At 35.8% G+C, this 17,328-nt stretch overlaps 1 protein-coding gene across 3 annotated transcripts; it reads right to left on the bottom strand.

Annotated features, from left to right (window-relative positions):
* Positions 1 to 15,748: 15,748 nt before the first annotated feature.
* Positions 15,749 to 17,327, bottom strand: LOC132548040 (anaphase-promoting complex subunit 13-like). 3 transcript variants are annotated; one of them, XM_060211874.1, is made up of 2 exons: positions 17,260 to 17,327; positions 15,749 to 16,243 (listed from the first exon to the last, which is right to left on the bottom strand). In XM_060211874.1, the coding sequence occupies exon 2, from the start codon at positions 16,236 to 16,238 to the stop codon at positions 16,008 to 16,010; it is 231 nt and encodes a 76-aa protein (XP_060067857.1). In that variant the 5' UTR covers positions 16,239 to 16,243; positions 17,260 to 17,327; the 3' UTR covers positions 15,749 to 16,007. The 3 variants fall into 3 exon arrangements, with proteins under 3 accessions (XP_060067857.1, XP_060067849.1, XP_060067865.1); XM_060211866.1 differs by lacking the exon at positions 17,260 to 17,327 and adding an exon at positions 17,135 to 17,183; XM_060211882.1 differs by lacking the exon at positions 17,260 to 17,327 and adding an exon at positions 16,759 to 17,101.
* Between the last annotated feature and the right edge of the window lies 1 nt (position 17,328).

A 17,328-nucleotide genomic window follows, 5' to 3' on the forward strand; every position in this document is an offset into this window, starting at 1 on the left:
TTGATTGTCTAGTTCTCATATTATGTATTTCGGAATTTCTCCGTGGAAGTATGCTAGAAAGAGAAGACGGAGTATGGTTATAGACCATGTTGTGGAGCTTGAATATCATATGGTTTTTCCTGCTTTCTGCCAATGTGTCCCAACATGTATCTTTATATAACAATTCTATACTTACTAATTTTGTTGCTCCAGTAACAATCCTTGCTGATTCCTTGTGAATAGATAATAGTTTATTAATAAGGACAACTGATAGAGACTCTACGCTTGAGAGTTCAAACAGATTTTCAGATAAATAATTAAAGGTTTCACAAAAAATGAATGCATGATCAGGACTTGGATGTAAGGCATTCCAATGACAAAAGTAATGAAAACAACAAAGTGTATACACATATAAAGAGACATACGGGGATATTATGCACCATGGAGTAGTTGAGATAAGATAAGTATTAAATATGTACATGTGCAGCAAATTTGGCTTGCAAACTTCAGAGTAACAAGATAGATTTCGGTATGTAAGATCAATCATTAATGAATAGTTAAAGTTAGGTATAGATATAATGGTTCTCATATCCTACGACCGGGTATGATAAGTTCAACAACGCTGCCAGTATTCAGCGTTCAGTAGTAACAAGGTTGCAACTCTTTAACAAAGTCCACTGAAAGTTGGAACCGCAGGACTTACCTGAAACCCGGATACGTAAAGTGGGTAGAGACACTTACGATCGGAATCAGATCGCGAACTGATACATATGATTAGTCTGAAATACAGTCCGTCATTCCACCACCGGATTTGGGAACCGAGACACCATTCCTATAGACGAAATGGCCGTAGGGTACGAGATCGCTCTCACGTCGAATAGAAATTCTTTCGTCCGCGAGGTTTTTAATGAAAATCTTGCCATCGATTGACCAGGTCTGCAGTATTTTTCTTGGTCTTCACTAAATTCCTGGCGTTATAAGAGATGGAGTTTCTAATCTTGGTTAGATCCTCATTTACCGTTATATGCTTATAAGTTGGGATTTCTTTAAAGTGTTTCCTTGCCATCATTAGATTGCGTTTCGCGTCTCGACTAGACAACCGAGCAGTTATCTGTTGTGGTTTATTGCACATTCTTGGACCAACACGATAAGGCCTTACAATGACCTCTGGTTTGAGAACTACCCCTGGGAGTTTGGTGACCGCATCGAGGATCATTTCCGTTGTACTCTCGACACCATTGGACTCCTCGAATACAGAAAATCTAACACATTCCAGACGGCTGTATTGCTCGAGATCATCTAATTTATCTTTAAGATCGTCATTTTCAGATTTACATTGATTTCAGCTTTAAGAGACACGATTTCATTATTCACCATAGCCTGTCAGGTATTATCATATTTCGGACACTAAGGGCAATGCGTTAAATGTCAAGGTCAGTCAGAGTGCAAGAGGGAGGCTGAGTGATGGGGGTTGACGTCATATGCGGTGTAAGTTGGGCAAGACCTTGGGAGAGGGGCAATATTGGAGATCCCAGGAAGCTGAGTTGCTGGGGCGGAATATGGTTCATGGCAATGATTGGACTATGGTGCTAAAAGTCCACAGACAGATAACTTCCGTCCAGCATAGTGTCACAATGAGATAAGGAATTATCGAGCTTATTTTTTTTTGGTGATCTCGACTTTAACGACGACGTGGTTTGGTGTCAGTGTTCTCTTTTACCAGTGTTTATTATAATGCTCCTGTTACATAGACAGTACACAAATACTTACTCGTACACATTCATTAGAGTGCACAGTACGTGCACTTGGTGAACCAGAGCACAGGTGAGTTGTTTATCGATTTATTAATAGGCTTCAGAAATCAAACGTACAGGTAACGTTGACATAACTGAAGTGAACTGTGACCTGAGAAAATATTGTAATGACTTATATTATTAAGTACAGACATTTTTACCATCTTTTCTCCTCCATGAAGCTACCTCTGTGGCTCTTAGTTTCCCAGACATTGAAATGACTCTCCATGGTGCAGAAATGTTGGGGAACTTTACATTTTCGTCGGAGCTCTGTTGAGAGTGACCACTCTGCTTACTGGTCACGTGTCTTTTAGGTGAGATTCTGGTGTAAAGTCATCCCCTTACGGTGTAAAGTAACATTTTTCGGTGAGAATCTGGTGTAAAGTCACCCCCTTACGGTGCATTTACACCGATTTAGGATTGAAACAACACCAAATGTCGGTATACTATACACTTTTCTTTGTTGTGATTAACTTTACATCAGAAATGGTGGTACCATAAATTTTACACCAAAACAGGAGTGAATTTACACGTTAAAAATACTATATATGGATGAACATAACACTAAAAGTTTACAATGTATTTTTAAGATGATGGACAGTTAAGGCAGTTCATGTTAACTGATAGTTAAAACAATACATAGAACAGTTTCGACAATCACAATTATTTCATCGCCAACCAAATATGTCAACCAAAAAATATGAATTGCATAAATTGAACTTCAACATAAACAGTACAAATCATCATCCGTTAATTAATTATTCCAGATATCTTAATTCAATATATCATTATTCTTCATATTCTCATCCAGTATATCATCATCCTTAGCAAATAAATCATCATTTTACATATCCAAAACCAATATATCATCCTTCCACATATCCTTGTCCAATATATCATCCTTCCACATATCTTTGTCCAATATATCATCACCCTAAATGTCTTAATTGTCTATTTAGGCTTAATTAAAGGGTTTTTGGAATATTAAGCCTACGATTTATCAGACTAAGGTGTAACAGGCCTTCGGAATACTGAGCGGACATCCTTTACATAAGACAACAAATAGTTAAGGACTACCGTCAATTTCGGATTTGAAGTTCAGTTTGTCAGTGATACCATCAGACGCCGAACGCCCTGAAACTAGCTTCAAAAGTTTCAATTTCAATGCAATATTAGAATGATTGATAACTAACTTACATCATGTATAAATTATCAATGTAATCCTTTTCAATCCATGAAATCAAAGTTTCGGTTTGACTGGTCTTTGTACCTCTTCATATTCTTGATATTGTTGTTCTCGCCTGTAAAGGAATACTTGGTTTGGGAGGCTTTGAAAGTGACGATATATACTGAAGTGTGAAAGTAAGTATACATTGGAGTTTAGGACAAAATCGTACTAAGGCAGAACACACGACGTCGCAGTAGTCTACAGGGTCCATCGCTCTTGTTGAGACAAAATCTAGATTCGTCTGTGAAAACTGTGGTGTTGAAATTGACGTTGGCGATCCCACTGGAGACGTTGACGTCGATGACGTTGTGGCAGAACCAAACCTTTTTATGGCCGCCGAGCTTTTAACGAAAAACGTCTTATCAATTATCAATGGCGAATTGCGGGGTTCACCTGTGGGATAAGACACAGTAAATATCCTCAACTCCGATGAGAACAGTAAAAATATGAAGCATCTCTAAATTATTTAAATACTACATATTTCTCTGGGACTGTGTTTCTGTATATCATGTTCCTGATGATGCAAGCCACATTTTAAACTAGAACACAATTATCTCCCTAACAAACAGAAAAGAAAAAGGTCTGAAAATGAATTTCTTTAAATTGTCTGAAATGCCTTAGCTGTGTTGACCTTAGCCCGTGTACAGGAATCTTTTTCTGTCAATCTTGTGTGACAGGAGAAATGTCGGGGTCAATATTTTAGTATATATATATCGATATTTCAGCATTTCACAAATACAAACGCAGAAGTCTTGCACTTTCATATTGGTTTTGTCTGGTCTGTAACAATCCCTTGAATAATAGTACGTTTCCTTACCAAACAAAGGAAAATGAGTAGGCAGTTTTCAGAGTTACATAAACCCAGTTCATCAGCCGTTTAAATCTTAATGTATGGGTTCGAGTTTCGCTCGAAGCAGTTTTTTCTAATCTTGAAGTCTTTTAATTTCGATTTTGAAGGGTTTTTTTACCTATACCAATATATAGCCATCAAATATTTTTATGTATATTCTTTACACAATTACTTTGTTTTGAAATATTGTATATACTTAAGTTTAAGTTGCCATATTGATAATATCGGACCAACGTCGGACCGACTTCCTTAAAGATGAAGATGATATTGGCCCGCTGTGAGACCGATTTAACCTTGCATTATGCAATCTACATGAATATTCATTTACGTGTAAACAGTTGTCCAAAGCTGCAAAACTTCATTCTGTCCTAGTTTTCATTTGTTCTTAAAGAAACATGAACATTCCAACATAGTCAGAAACGCAATAAAGGTCTGATGGCACTGACCTGATATCAGTATGACAAATGGCATGTATAGCCGACATTCCGTTATTCAGCCAACATCGGCCCTATCTCTGAATGCTAACAGGATACAAGTCATATTCAGAAAGGAAATCAGAGATAACATAACACCTGATCTGTCATGGGAGATGTTCATGTTATTTTGTTTCATTATTATTATATAATTTTGAGGAAAACACGGTGACATGTATATCATGGTCAGCGTGCGTTATTTCAGCAATCCTTGTCTCGTTAGACCAAGCCGTTACATAGACAATGCATGATCTGTACTTTCAAAAGGTGATACAGGTGGAATAAGAAAAGCTTACCCTCCAAATATATTAAATAGACATCACAGTATAAACACCATTCTTTTTATTGGTTGCACGTGTTATATGTACTTCCAGATGCGTTTCTATGCTATCCCGATATTCACAATTGATTTTCATTTTCGTGTTTGACCATTCAGTTTATAAGGAAACCATTTTCAAATTAAGAGCTAATATCACCTTGGGAAAGTTTTGAAAATGAGGCAGTTCAATTGCATATATGAACGCATGTGATGACGGAGAAAAATATAGTGGCACAGTACGTAAAACCTTGTTTTGCGGCACCTGAAATTATTATGGACGAGAAGACTTTGTTTAATGACCAATTCGAAATTACGAAAACTTTTACTAGCCATAATTTCTGTAAAAGTCTAACTCCAGTCGTACATGTATTGTATATTGTATAAATAACATACAAAGCTTTGACCTAGTTCACTTTGATCAGTTATCCTCAATACCATGCACCCCTTGATTTTCATTGGCTTTTCCAGGCAACATTGAAGGCACTGAAAACAACTGACCAACCTTACCATTAACAAATGAAAAAAAGTTTGAGCCATATTGAGATCTATTTCAAAAGAAGGAATGTATTTTGAAGTTACTGTTTGGAACTGGTATCAGACTGATTTGTTAAATTTTGATGTCTTTGTTATACATACAATAAATGAAACAACATAATGATACAGTGATTATTAATGTATAAAAAAGGTCCTCGATACGATGACCCCGCCCTCGCCTCCTATAAATTTTACTGGCCCTCTATGGCTCCGCCCTCGCCTCCTATAAATTTTACTGACCCTCTATGGCTCCGCCCTCGCCTCCTATAAATTTTACTGACCCTCTATGGCTCTATAGAGGGTCAGTAAGTGACAATCTAACTTATAATATCATCATTTTACATATCCTCGTCCATTAATTCATTATATCATCACCCTAAATGTCCTAATTGTCTATTTATGCTTAATTTATCGACTGCAGTTGTCTGAGGAATTAAGGGTTTTTGGACTATAGAGCCTACGAATCATCAGACTAAGGTGTAACAGGCCTTCGAAATACTGAGCGGACATCTTTACATAAGACAACAGATAGCTAAGGACTACCGTCAATTTCGGATTTGAAGTCCAGTTTGTCAGTGATACCATCAGACGCCGAACTCCTTGAAACTAGCTTCAAGAGGTTCAACTTCAATGCAATATTAGAATGATTGATAACTCACTTACACCCTCAAACGCCATTCCACATGACTGAAGCCTGCCATTTTGTTCCAGCACTTGTAATAACGACGTTTTGTAAAGTTGGCAATTACCGACTTTACAAGCAAACGTGACCAGCTTTATTTCCGTTATCTAATGCCAAAGCTGGTCAATTAACGAAAAGATGTCTTTTATATTACAGGAGAGGGTGTCTATATCTCTGAAGATGAAATAAACATGATGATCCGGAGAAAACAACCGTCTGGGGAGGAATGCCTAGATACCGACAGGACTACACAGATACGGACACAATTACCTAGATACTGACACAATTACCTAGATACCGACACAATTATCTAGATACTGACATGATTACTTAGATACCGACACAATTACCTAGATACCGACACAATTACCTAGATACCGACACGATTACCTAGATACCGACACAATTACCTAGATACCGACATGATAACCTAGATACCGACACAATTACCTAGATACCGACACAATTACCTAGATACCGACACATTTACCTAGATACAGACATGATTACCTAGATACCGACACAATTACCTAGATACCGAAACGATTAACTCAATACTTACAGGAGTGTATATCTCTAATCGCTAACATTTGCAATTTCCCTATAGGCCAGTTATTACAATCAAAATAAAATTCTACCTCAAACTAATTACAACAGAACGACTTTTATAATTTTCACAAAGTATTACGATATATAAATAAAATACTGAAAATCTACAGAAATCTAAATTGTGGAAAGTATTAAAACTAGCGGCTGAAAGCCGTAATTTTGTGTGAACGTTGTACGGCGCGTACAGGCCACCGTACGACACAAGGGAGATAACTACTCCTGGAGCTGAAATGACTGCACTAAGTTTGTTTTGATAGGATTAGAGTCGTTACCCTAAAGTAGTATCAGTTCCAACAGGTAAATTTACCTGTAATACTTACATCTTGGTACTCATTTTTTTATTTTAAAGTTAATGACACTTTTTGTAAAATAGAAATATCTCTTTTGGTGTAGTTGGGACATCAGATTTCAAATGATTCATTATATATAATTTTCTAATGCGAATCAATATCATAATAACTATTCTACATAAACATGTCGCACATGTGTAAAAATTAATCTTTTTATCATTTTTAGCCATATAATACGTAGAAACCAGTACACTATAATTCATCTTTCTTATTTTTATATCAGTCAAAAGTAGACATGCTCGTGCCCTGTTCAAAATAAACAGTGTAGCTTGGCGCATTTTCTTAATACTCAAAAAAAACTTACAAACATTTTGATAATAATGTGATCCAACTCCATTTGGTTGCTATGACAATATGTACGCATTTTGTCTCGGCGCTCAGTATCATTACCAGCTTAAGTGTTCATAACATTCCAAACCATAAAGTGCTGTTTCCTTGTTCTGTTAACGAAGTCTATTTATTTTTTTAAAAAAAGTCTCATAGTCTTTCTTTGTGTTGTTTAGTGCTAAATCATCCAATCTAATATTTTCTGGTTTTGTAAACTAATTTTATGTTTTATTGTAAAATGTAGTTATTCACTTTCTCCCTATTAAAGTTTCACATGTCTATTGCTGTAAATAACAACATTTCAATGTTTTCAAAATTGAAAATGTATTGTGTGAAACACTGGTTAAATTTCAGGTGAAAATCCAGGCGAAAAAGATAGCTTATATGAAACGGTATTTAATTATCTTGCCACTGTGTTTTGAAACAACACCTTCCTATTATTTGAAATAAAAAAAATGTTTGCGTTCAGAGAACACCTCTCATAGGTTTACCTAGATAATGCTAGAATAACCTAGGTACTGACAGGGTTAATTAAGCACTGACAGGATTACCTACCTACTGACAGAATTACAGGGATATTGACATGGTAACTTATAGATAATGAAAGGTTTTCTAATTACCGACTTGATTATCCGGATACCGACTCGATAATCACAGGATTACATAAACACTGACAGGATTACAGGGGTATTGACAGGATAATATACAAATGTTAAGGTAGAATTATCTTAACTAGGTAGGATTACCATAATCAGTTACCTACATCTAGGCAGGATAAACTAGAACATAATTATCAGGATCTGATGGCTATAACAGCTGATCAATGACTTTTCATAGATACACATGTTACATCCTAGTATTTTTACCTATAGCGCTGGCATCCATGAGCCTTTACTGTTATTTTATATCAGTAAATGTGATTTATAGTGCTTGTATCGATAGTTATTAATTATATAACACGTACTATCAAATTTCACTCATTTTCAATTTTGTCTGAAAAAAGGGAATCTCAAAATTTGTAAGAAGTATGATGAAGTACTTCAAACAGTGCGAGTTACCTCCCTGTAATCGAGTTTCTCGGAAAAACTTTTGTTTGTGACATTTTTCATGATCAACTGCATATTTCTGAAATCGTAATTACAAATGTATGATTTTGAAGACAGTGAAAGTGAGAACACAAATCGCATCCTTCCGGGATATAAGCCTTTGTATGTAGTACCCTACTTACAAAAGAATTCAGACACATAATTTATTGTAAACAATCACTTTATAAAGTGAAAGAGAGTTGAAATGTGATTGCATCAATTCATTTCGATGAAATATTTAAGAGTGCATGCAATAAATGAAGTGATAAACTCTGACAATAAACAAACTGAAAATTATATGATGGCGTTACGTTGTTATGTTTCTGAATGACTGCTATAACTATACGACTAAATTCTAGATACTGCAGGATGGATGTGTGACTAGAAACATCCGGGTACTGAAAATATTGGGGTATACCTATTACTGTTTAATTTTTTTACCGAGTGTACCACGCACAGCTACATTAATGTTTTCCTAATGTTCCTTCATTTAGATAAGCTTAAACAACTTCGATAGCCTCCAGAACAATATAATCCCGACATCCATTGGAAGGACCGAATTTTCCAGGCTTTATTCACGTTCGTACATGTGAACCAATGTAAATCCCCATGCATCCTCGATACTCCAGGGTTTGCTAAATATACCCTTCATTAGTATAAATAAAATACCACATACACACCCTAAATTACCTCTAAATACTAATTTTATCATTTCCCCGTCTCATTGTTTATATTTTCTGCCTCTACGTGTGGTAGTTTTATGAATACATCATGAATTCAAACTACATAGAGCTTCCTATAGTGTACAATCAAACGAACAAAACAGCATACTTAACAGAAATATGTCCGCCTATTAATGAAGCCTTAGTCCATTTTATTCCATTATAAATCTTAAATCAGACCTCCTAAATTCTACATCAAATGACTCGTACGGCTATTTGAAATAAACGCTTTGTTGGAAAAATCCGGTTTGCCCTATACCAAATTATGTTTGTACAAGGCATTACTACAAGAAAAAATATGCATTTCAAAACTGAAATTTCAGAATAACCATCAAGTATTCAGCGACAGACACAGGTGTGAAATACATTGTAACCTCAAAACATTGTTGGGGTCCATGCGCTATATGAAATTTCAAACAAGAATCATTCAAGAGTTAAATGGAAACCTTTGTACGTTTTTGGCATCGTTCATAGTGACTCAACATTTTGATATCAACACGAACTCATAAAAACTAGCATCCCGGATACCTACCTATGGCTGTGGCGAGCCTTACTCTGCAATGTCTATAAACAGTTTGGATCATGTCTGCAATAGTCCTTCTCTACTCCAGAGATGGCTAATGAAAGATGGGAAAACTTTAGACTGCCATATCTACATTAGAGGATGAAAAGACAGAACATATCCGATACCATATCAGCAATCAGTGTTTAGGATAAAGATCACAGACATGAAGAGAAGCCTAAAACGAGACATTCTGACTGTAGGGGGGAGAGACAAATGGAACGGCTTACCTAACGGTCTGATAATCTCTGGAAATGTGAATAAATAGGTACTGGGCAAATTGCTACACCAGACTGTCTCGCGATTGTCGTGTGTCAGTCTTTTATCTAAAACTTTAGATGTAAACTAATTCACCAGGCTGTCTCGTAAGTGTCATGTCTCATTCTTATATCTAAGGCTCTGGAGGTAAACTACGAAACCTGTCTGTCTCGTGTCATGTCATGTCTCAGTATTTCTATCTAAGACTCCGGAGGTAAACTACGTAACCTGTCTGTCTCGTAAGTGTCATGATTCAGTCTTTGTGTGAATTTAACTTCCTGTCATAATATTCATAGTTAACCGGCGGTTTCGGTTGGTCTTAGGTTACAGAAGATTTGAAAGTTCACAAAGATGACGAAGATCAAGTGTATTTCATAGTCAATTGTGGAAGGAAGAAAGGAAGAATTAATTTGAGTCTGAAATGCGGAATTTCAAAATCTTGTCTGTTTGTTTCGTACCAAATAGGGAATAGTTTGATCAACTGCTGGAGGTAATAAAGAATGCAAAAAGTCAGGAGCTTAACCACTTTTCATCTTATCCAAAGATTGTAACTTCTTTCTTTCGCTCCTAACTGAAAGTGTTTGAATACCTGTTTCAACATCAAAAAATGTTACTATAGCATAAGTGGGTAAACGTGTTAAGATACGTGCAGCCTAACACGGGACTTTTTCTAATAAATTAGAGTCATCTACACTACATCCGTCCTATAATGACTTAGCATATGCAACCACTGGTAAGATAAAAGTCCTATATATCCTTATCAACGCATTATGTTTGAGCACATAATTCAAATTTCTTATAACATTGATCTTTTTCATAACTGAAAAGTAAATATTTTCAATGCGGTCACCCCATTTGCCTTTGGCTTTGAATATGACACCAAAGTGTCTAGGATGATCACTTTGATGTTAAAATACACCATCGAATTTGAATTCCATATCACCAATCAAGTGCACTGAATTTGTTTCAAAAAGAACTTCGTTTGCTTGTTTAAATTGATAAGCCATGACCTTGCCCAGTTAGTTCGGTTTCTAATTTAGGAAGAAGATGTACCCATTGATAAAGTATCATCTGCCGGGATGCCGATTGTAAAACATCCGAAATATCGTTACGATAAATCAGGATTAATGAGGGGCTCTGGATACAACCTTGTGGAACTCCAGCTTTAATGAAACCATAGTCAACAAGTGCGTTTGAAATAAATACTATTTGTCTTCTATCTGAAAGAGAATTTTCTAACCTAGCCAACAAGTCTTCTGTTGTTCTTAACTGAATCAACAATCCCTTCTGCCAAACACGATCAAAAGCTTTAGATATATCAATGAACACAAAACAAACATGTTTTTTCTCTTCAAGAATTAAACAATTATTATGATAAATTTCAATGAGTTGATAAACAGTGGAGTAACCAGACAGAGGGAACACACCTCACTGTCGTGACGATTGAACAATTTCTGACAGAGAAAACACGCCTCACTGTCGTGACGATTGAACAATTTCTGACAGAGAAGATTGAACAATTTCTGAGAGAGAAAACACACCTCACTGTCGTGACATGCCTCTCTGTCACCATAACGCTTATTTTTGTCATAATCTAAGATGTACTATCAATTGCTGCAATTACCTCCGGGTGTTGTCGACTGAAGGCATTTTATGTATAAACACCAGCAGTGTTACAATTTTCCACAATCGTTTGCCCTGAAATGCTTCGTGCTTTAATTGCATACACGCGTGTTTGAGCCTACCATCATCAAAGTATGTTCAAATCGCCCGTCATCGTGACCGTCTCTCTGACTATAAATGATTTTTGTTATTATTTGTTTTCTTTCGGATCGATCACTCTAAAATTTTACATTATTTGTATGTTCTCTTTATTCGTTCGTTGTGCATGTCCAATGTTGGAAGTTATCGAATAACAAAATAACCGACAAATAGCCAGATTGTATTTTGAAAGCTAACAGTTGCAATACCTGTTTAAAGAAAGCAAAATACAGGCGCATATTATTTCACTTAAGATTTCCTTGGTCCCTAGTTGATCAGGATAAGTTTAGAACTGATCCGAAATAAATGGTGGCCGCCAAGCAGCTATCTTCAGGTTTTACAACTGAAAATTTGTGGCTATTCAGAACCAATTGATGGATTTTTGCATTCTATATGTAGAACCCCTTGGTCTCTAAGTTGGGCATGTTTAGCCTTTGGACCGATCTTGGCACCCACCATTGTATAAGTTGGATCTTTTCCCTTCTTTTCTCCTGTTTTTGCTCTAATGATATTTAAAAATAAAAATCCTCTCTTGAAATAGTGTAAAAAATATTTCACAGCCTAAATCTGAGATGGCCTCCCGAAAGTCTTTGTTGGTCACAGCTACATAGTCTACATATGGCATTTGAAAACGATCCATGAAATACTTCTAAAAAAATAGTGATAATTATCTTTCATAGACGAAATCCAGTATTGCTAAGTGCCAGTCATTATATTTTGTATTTTATCAGTCCACAAATTCAACAGGCACAAATTGGGACCAAAGGAGACTAGGTCCACCCATTACTTCTTGAGAAAAAAATGATAACAAACTTCATATTCAAAATCTGAGATTCTGATCATTGCGAAAACTAAAGGGCACAGCTAGGGACCAACGTATAAAACCTTCACATCTTACGGATAAATCTGGGGTAAGATTGGAATTACACAAGCTAAATACGTAGGCGGATATCATTATTGATATTCTAGTGATATTTCATGAACACATTGTCAGATGTTAACACAGAGATGTACAGTATATGTTACATGTTAGATGTTACATAAATAATGTATCTGTGAAACAGCTGTTTATATTTGTGCCATGACACTTTCTACAACACAGGAAAGTAATGACTATAACAGATAATTTAATTTAACATCATGAACATTTAATATATTAAGCGATTATTCTGTGATAGCGTTAACCTGACGACCCACTGGAGGTCCGTCAGGAATTTCGAGTTCTCGTTATTTGAACTATACTCATAATGCCATAAGTAACAATGTACAGGTCACCATATTCTTAGTCCTTTAGGGGTTGATTTTACACTAATGTTGTCCTGAAGAAACCCATATGTTACGGGTAGACGGAGAATAAAAAATAACAATTTCGGAATCCTAAGCTTGTTGTGATTGTCTCCTACAAGTAGGTATCTACAACATATATGTAAAACATATAGAGAAGAGTGAGATCTACAATGTAGGACACAAAACATCTGTTATGGTGATATGTAAACACAAAACATCTGTTATGGTGATATGTGAACACAAAACATCTGTTATGGTGATATGTAAACACAAAACATCTGTTATGTAGATATGTGAACACAAAACATCTGTTATGGTGATATGTGAACACAAAACATCTGTTATGGTGATATGTAAACACAAAACATCTGTTATGTTACGGTGATACAAAGTGATACATGTAATCTAAATAAGCACCTCTTTACAGCACTAGCTAGGATTTCACATGATATGCTTTTCTAAAAAGTACTCAAAGATATCTACTCATATTATCACAGAAATTGTATGCCTAAACTCATCATATAAACAAACATACAAAATTTTATTTGTGGAAATTATATCAGGATCATCTATAGCTATCGTGAATTACAAATAATAGCTCTACAACGATTGATTGAGCCACACCAGGTTTGTTTCTTATCAACTGAACAGTGTTAAATATTTATCTTTATATCAAACTCGACAAGGAATTAGCCAATTAAAGGAATGGAAAGGTGATTTCAGCAGAAATTTACAAGTGAACAGTTCACAAACCAATGTAATAACTCAATTCTCTGCATAAAATGTCTTATTCAGTTCCAAATTTCCTGATGTGGTTCATATACAAAGTTCAATTTTATACCAGCAGGGGGCATTTACACCAAGTATGTCTATACATACTGAAAATAGCAGAGATATTTAGACACTGACACTAGTTATGAAGTCATTTGAAAGAGTTCTAAAAACGAACAAAGCAGCTGTAAATCTTCCAGCTGGCTCAGATTACAAGTGTATCCTTTCAAAACTGGGTCATACTACCCCCTGGTCAGATTTAAATTTCTATAATCAATGGTTTTTTCAGAGGAATTGACACATGCAAAACAGGAGTCCTAGCAGCCTTGACGGTCACTGATATAAGCAATATTGAATATAAAGGTTAAAGTATAGTTATCAAGTGTAATGAAACAGAAATTGTGACACTGAATAAAGACAGTGTCAATACATGCATACAATCAAATCTGTCATCCTATACAGAGTCTTATAAAAGTTATTTCTAGTGCGGAAGTAACCAACGTTATGCTCAAAAATATTATTTTTCTATGAAAATTGCAGTAGAGTCTAAATAAAGTGATATTCCTCCCCAGGAAGATATGCGAGACTCATTTTGGTAATCAAAGCACCTTAAGATGCTTCCATTCATGAAGAGTATTTGATGCTAACATATCTGGGTCTTGAGAAGTAGATTTTTGAAATTTAAGTCAATTTGACTCCTTTTGGCCCCGCCCATCAGCCCCTTGGGTGTCAGTCAGGATGGAAACCGGCATACCATCAAGCCATCATCCTTCACTCATAATTCTTACCAAATTTGAAATATTTCCAATGGAAATTAAACAAGTTGTGCTAAAAATCTAGTTTTCCAGTATAAACTACAGTAAACTGTACCCCTTTCCCCACGGAGACATGCGAGACCCTGGGGCCATGAAATTCACAATTTTGGTAAAGCACCTTAAGGTGCTTCCATTCATGAAGAGTATTTGATTGTATCATACCTGTGTCTTGAGAAGATTTTTTAAATCTGAGTCAAATTGAACCATTTTGGCCCCGCCCCTGGGGGGCAGGGACTGTATAATTCACAATTTTGGTTCATCATAGGCCAGGGAAGTTTCTGCAAAATTTCATTGAAATTGGGTCAGGGGTTTCAGAGAAGAAGTCAAAAGTGTTAAATTGTTTACGGACAAACAACACATGACACAGGACACCGAATGAAGGGTATTAGAATAGGACATATGCTGCCTACAACATGTACCAATTGGTCAGCATTTATATATAAAGCAGGCAGACGGCAAAGCCTCTGCAAATTTGCTACAACAGACCTCAAATTTTAGGCTTTTTACTGGCTATTTGCAAGTTGAAATCCAAGAATTGCAAGTAGAAAAAATAAAGACTTGCTTTTTTTTAGCGAGTGGATTCATCAGATGCAAACTTCGAGTGCCTGTGTATTCCTAACATTTCACAGAATTAAATTGTTTTGATTTTCAAAGTGTAAATATTGGGACAAAGCAGTTCTATAATGTTGATATATATTGGATGAAGCAAGGTAATACATTATAAATCACAAAACAAAACACATTATTTGAACATGGAGATTTGTGATAATAGCAAGTAAAAAGTCATTTTAGCAAGTACAAATTTAAGGCACTTGCTGTTTTCATCTTGAGGAGCCCTGGTACTTTTGAAATAAAGAGTAAAATCAGCAGTAATATGGGCTGTACTATTGTTAGTCGTTTCATCTAAATAAAAAATGTGACTGAAAAATGTTTGTGAAATTATACAGCTAATAGGTCTATATTTTTGGAAAACTCCAGGCACATGATCCTCATTTATAATCTGTCACTGTTAACCATACATTGTGTAATCTCTGGAATTTGCAAGATGGAAATTTAATTTTATACACATTACCGCAATCTAGGTTCAAACATACCTTGCAGTAATGCTTTATATTTAAAGGAAATAAGAAAACTTAACAAAAGACAATTGCTAGAACTAAAATGTCCTGGTTTAAAAGTAATAAATATTAGGCCAATTCTATAGAATACCAAAGACCTTTGAATAATGGATCAAGATTTGTCAGTAAAATTACGTCTAAAAATAACCACTTGTTTACTGGAAGAATGGGACAAACACACAGAGTATTTTTGATGAAAGTTTATTCTATGAAACATATGTCAAAAATCAATATGCTGAGAATTCTATTTAAACCGTTTGATTTTGTAACTTGCTGTATATTAAAATGTCTCTTAGATGAAATTCTGTGTTAAATCCTGCCTTCATCAAACTGACGCATGCTGGGGTCATCTTGGATGCAATTTCCTCATTATTATCTTTCAATTCTGACTGACTATATTGAAATTTACATTTCTGTCCTCAGTCGTAAGTGATGGACATTTTGAGTCTACTTGCTTTACACACAGTAATCAGTGACAAGATTTTCAGCTGTTACAGTTTGTAAGTGGTGGCTGTTCATGGAGTCGTGAAAGTGCTAAATCTGTCCATTTTTGTTCCTGCTCTCGAAGAGTTTCATTGGTAGGGCCATTGTCGGGTTCCAATTCTGGCAACTCCATCTGTGGCACTGCAATATCTTCCATAGGTAATTTATCCTCGCGCCATTTCTCATCCACCATCTCCATCAAACGTCCATCTCTCACAACTTCACTGTCCATAATGACTGAAAATTCATGTGACAAAAATACAAGTGTTTAATGTTTTTTAATGAATGTGGTGAATTATGATGTAATAACTGACATTTATGTCAAGACATGGTAAGAAATGGTTATTTTTACAGATATTGTGTCACATGAGAAGTATAAGATGATGTTGTGTCTTACATATAGAGTGGTGTTATAACTTGTACCACATGTACATTACAATAGCACAAAAGAGAGTTATTTCCCTTAGATTACTTAAATTAAATACATTACAGTCATGGTAAGACTTTCATATGACCATTTTTTGGATGAGTGTAATTGCAGAGGTAACACCTGATCATGCCAAGTCAAGTGTGACTCTGAAATCTACACTGCACCTCTTATAGTGTAGTGCACAGTTATTGGCCACTGAAGGCTTAAAATAATTAACGGTCATAAATGAGTTGACTATTCTTTTAGCGGTTAAGGGGACTGGTTGAGATTTTAACATCATGATTACTAATAACTGGCTAGTGACAGCAGACCAATTACTTACTTGTTCATCCAATCAACTGCTGTTTTTTAAAGTACCTTACCATGAGGTTACTATCCCTCAAATGCAGGACTACTACCCATATGGAGGTTTCAGCCCAACCTGTCCAAATCCATTCTTTAGAATGAATATGTCAACAATCTAAATGAGGCCTTTTCAAATGTTTAACTTTCGTACAATACATTCATTGTGTAATCAATGTTACCAACTCCACTGACCAAGCGAAGCGACCCTATTTTGGGAAACTCGTAATTTTCACGTAACCGTTCAATATTTACAATGTACTGGAACTAGTCTACAATCAGGTTTTGGAGTACCGGTCAGTTGGACTATATAACCCGGTTTGGCGATGCTCTACTATCTGATAACAGAAACTGACCGACAAGGATCCCAAATGGGAAGGTCCTGTTCATATGAAAGTCACGCAATGTGATAAAGAACCGGAAATGTGGACACTTGTCATTCCAGCAGTGTATATATATATTACATAATATGAATATATACCTATCACAACTGCGGGGCCTCTCCCGGATTCGTGATTGCTAGTTTTGTAATCCTCCAACTGAATAAGGC

Source organism: Ylistrum balloti, unplaced genomic scaffold (genome assembly GCF_031769215.1).
Source record: "Ylistrum balloti isolate Yb309-2 unplaced genomic scaffold, AGI_CSIRO_Ybal_v1 Utg369614, whole genome shotgun sequence".
Taxonomy (NCBI): domain Eukaryota; kingdom Metazoa; phylum Mollusca; class Bivalvia; order Pectinida; family Pectinidae; genus Ylistrum; species Ylistrum balloti.

What these genes read in the sequence shown, in the direction of transcription:
- LOC132548040 (XM_060211866.1), bottom strand. Translation starts at nt 17,168, where the DNA reads ATGAACAGGACCTTCCCATTTGGGATCCTTGTCG. An exon ending in CCCATTTGGGATCCTTGTCG is followed by an intron (nt 16,244 to 17,134) that starts GTCAGTTTCTGT and finishes ATGAATTTTCAG; the next exon opens with TCATTATGGACAGTGAAGTT.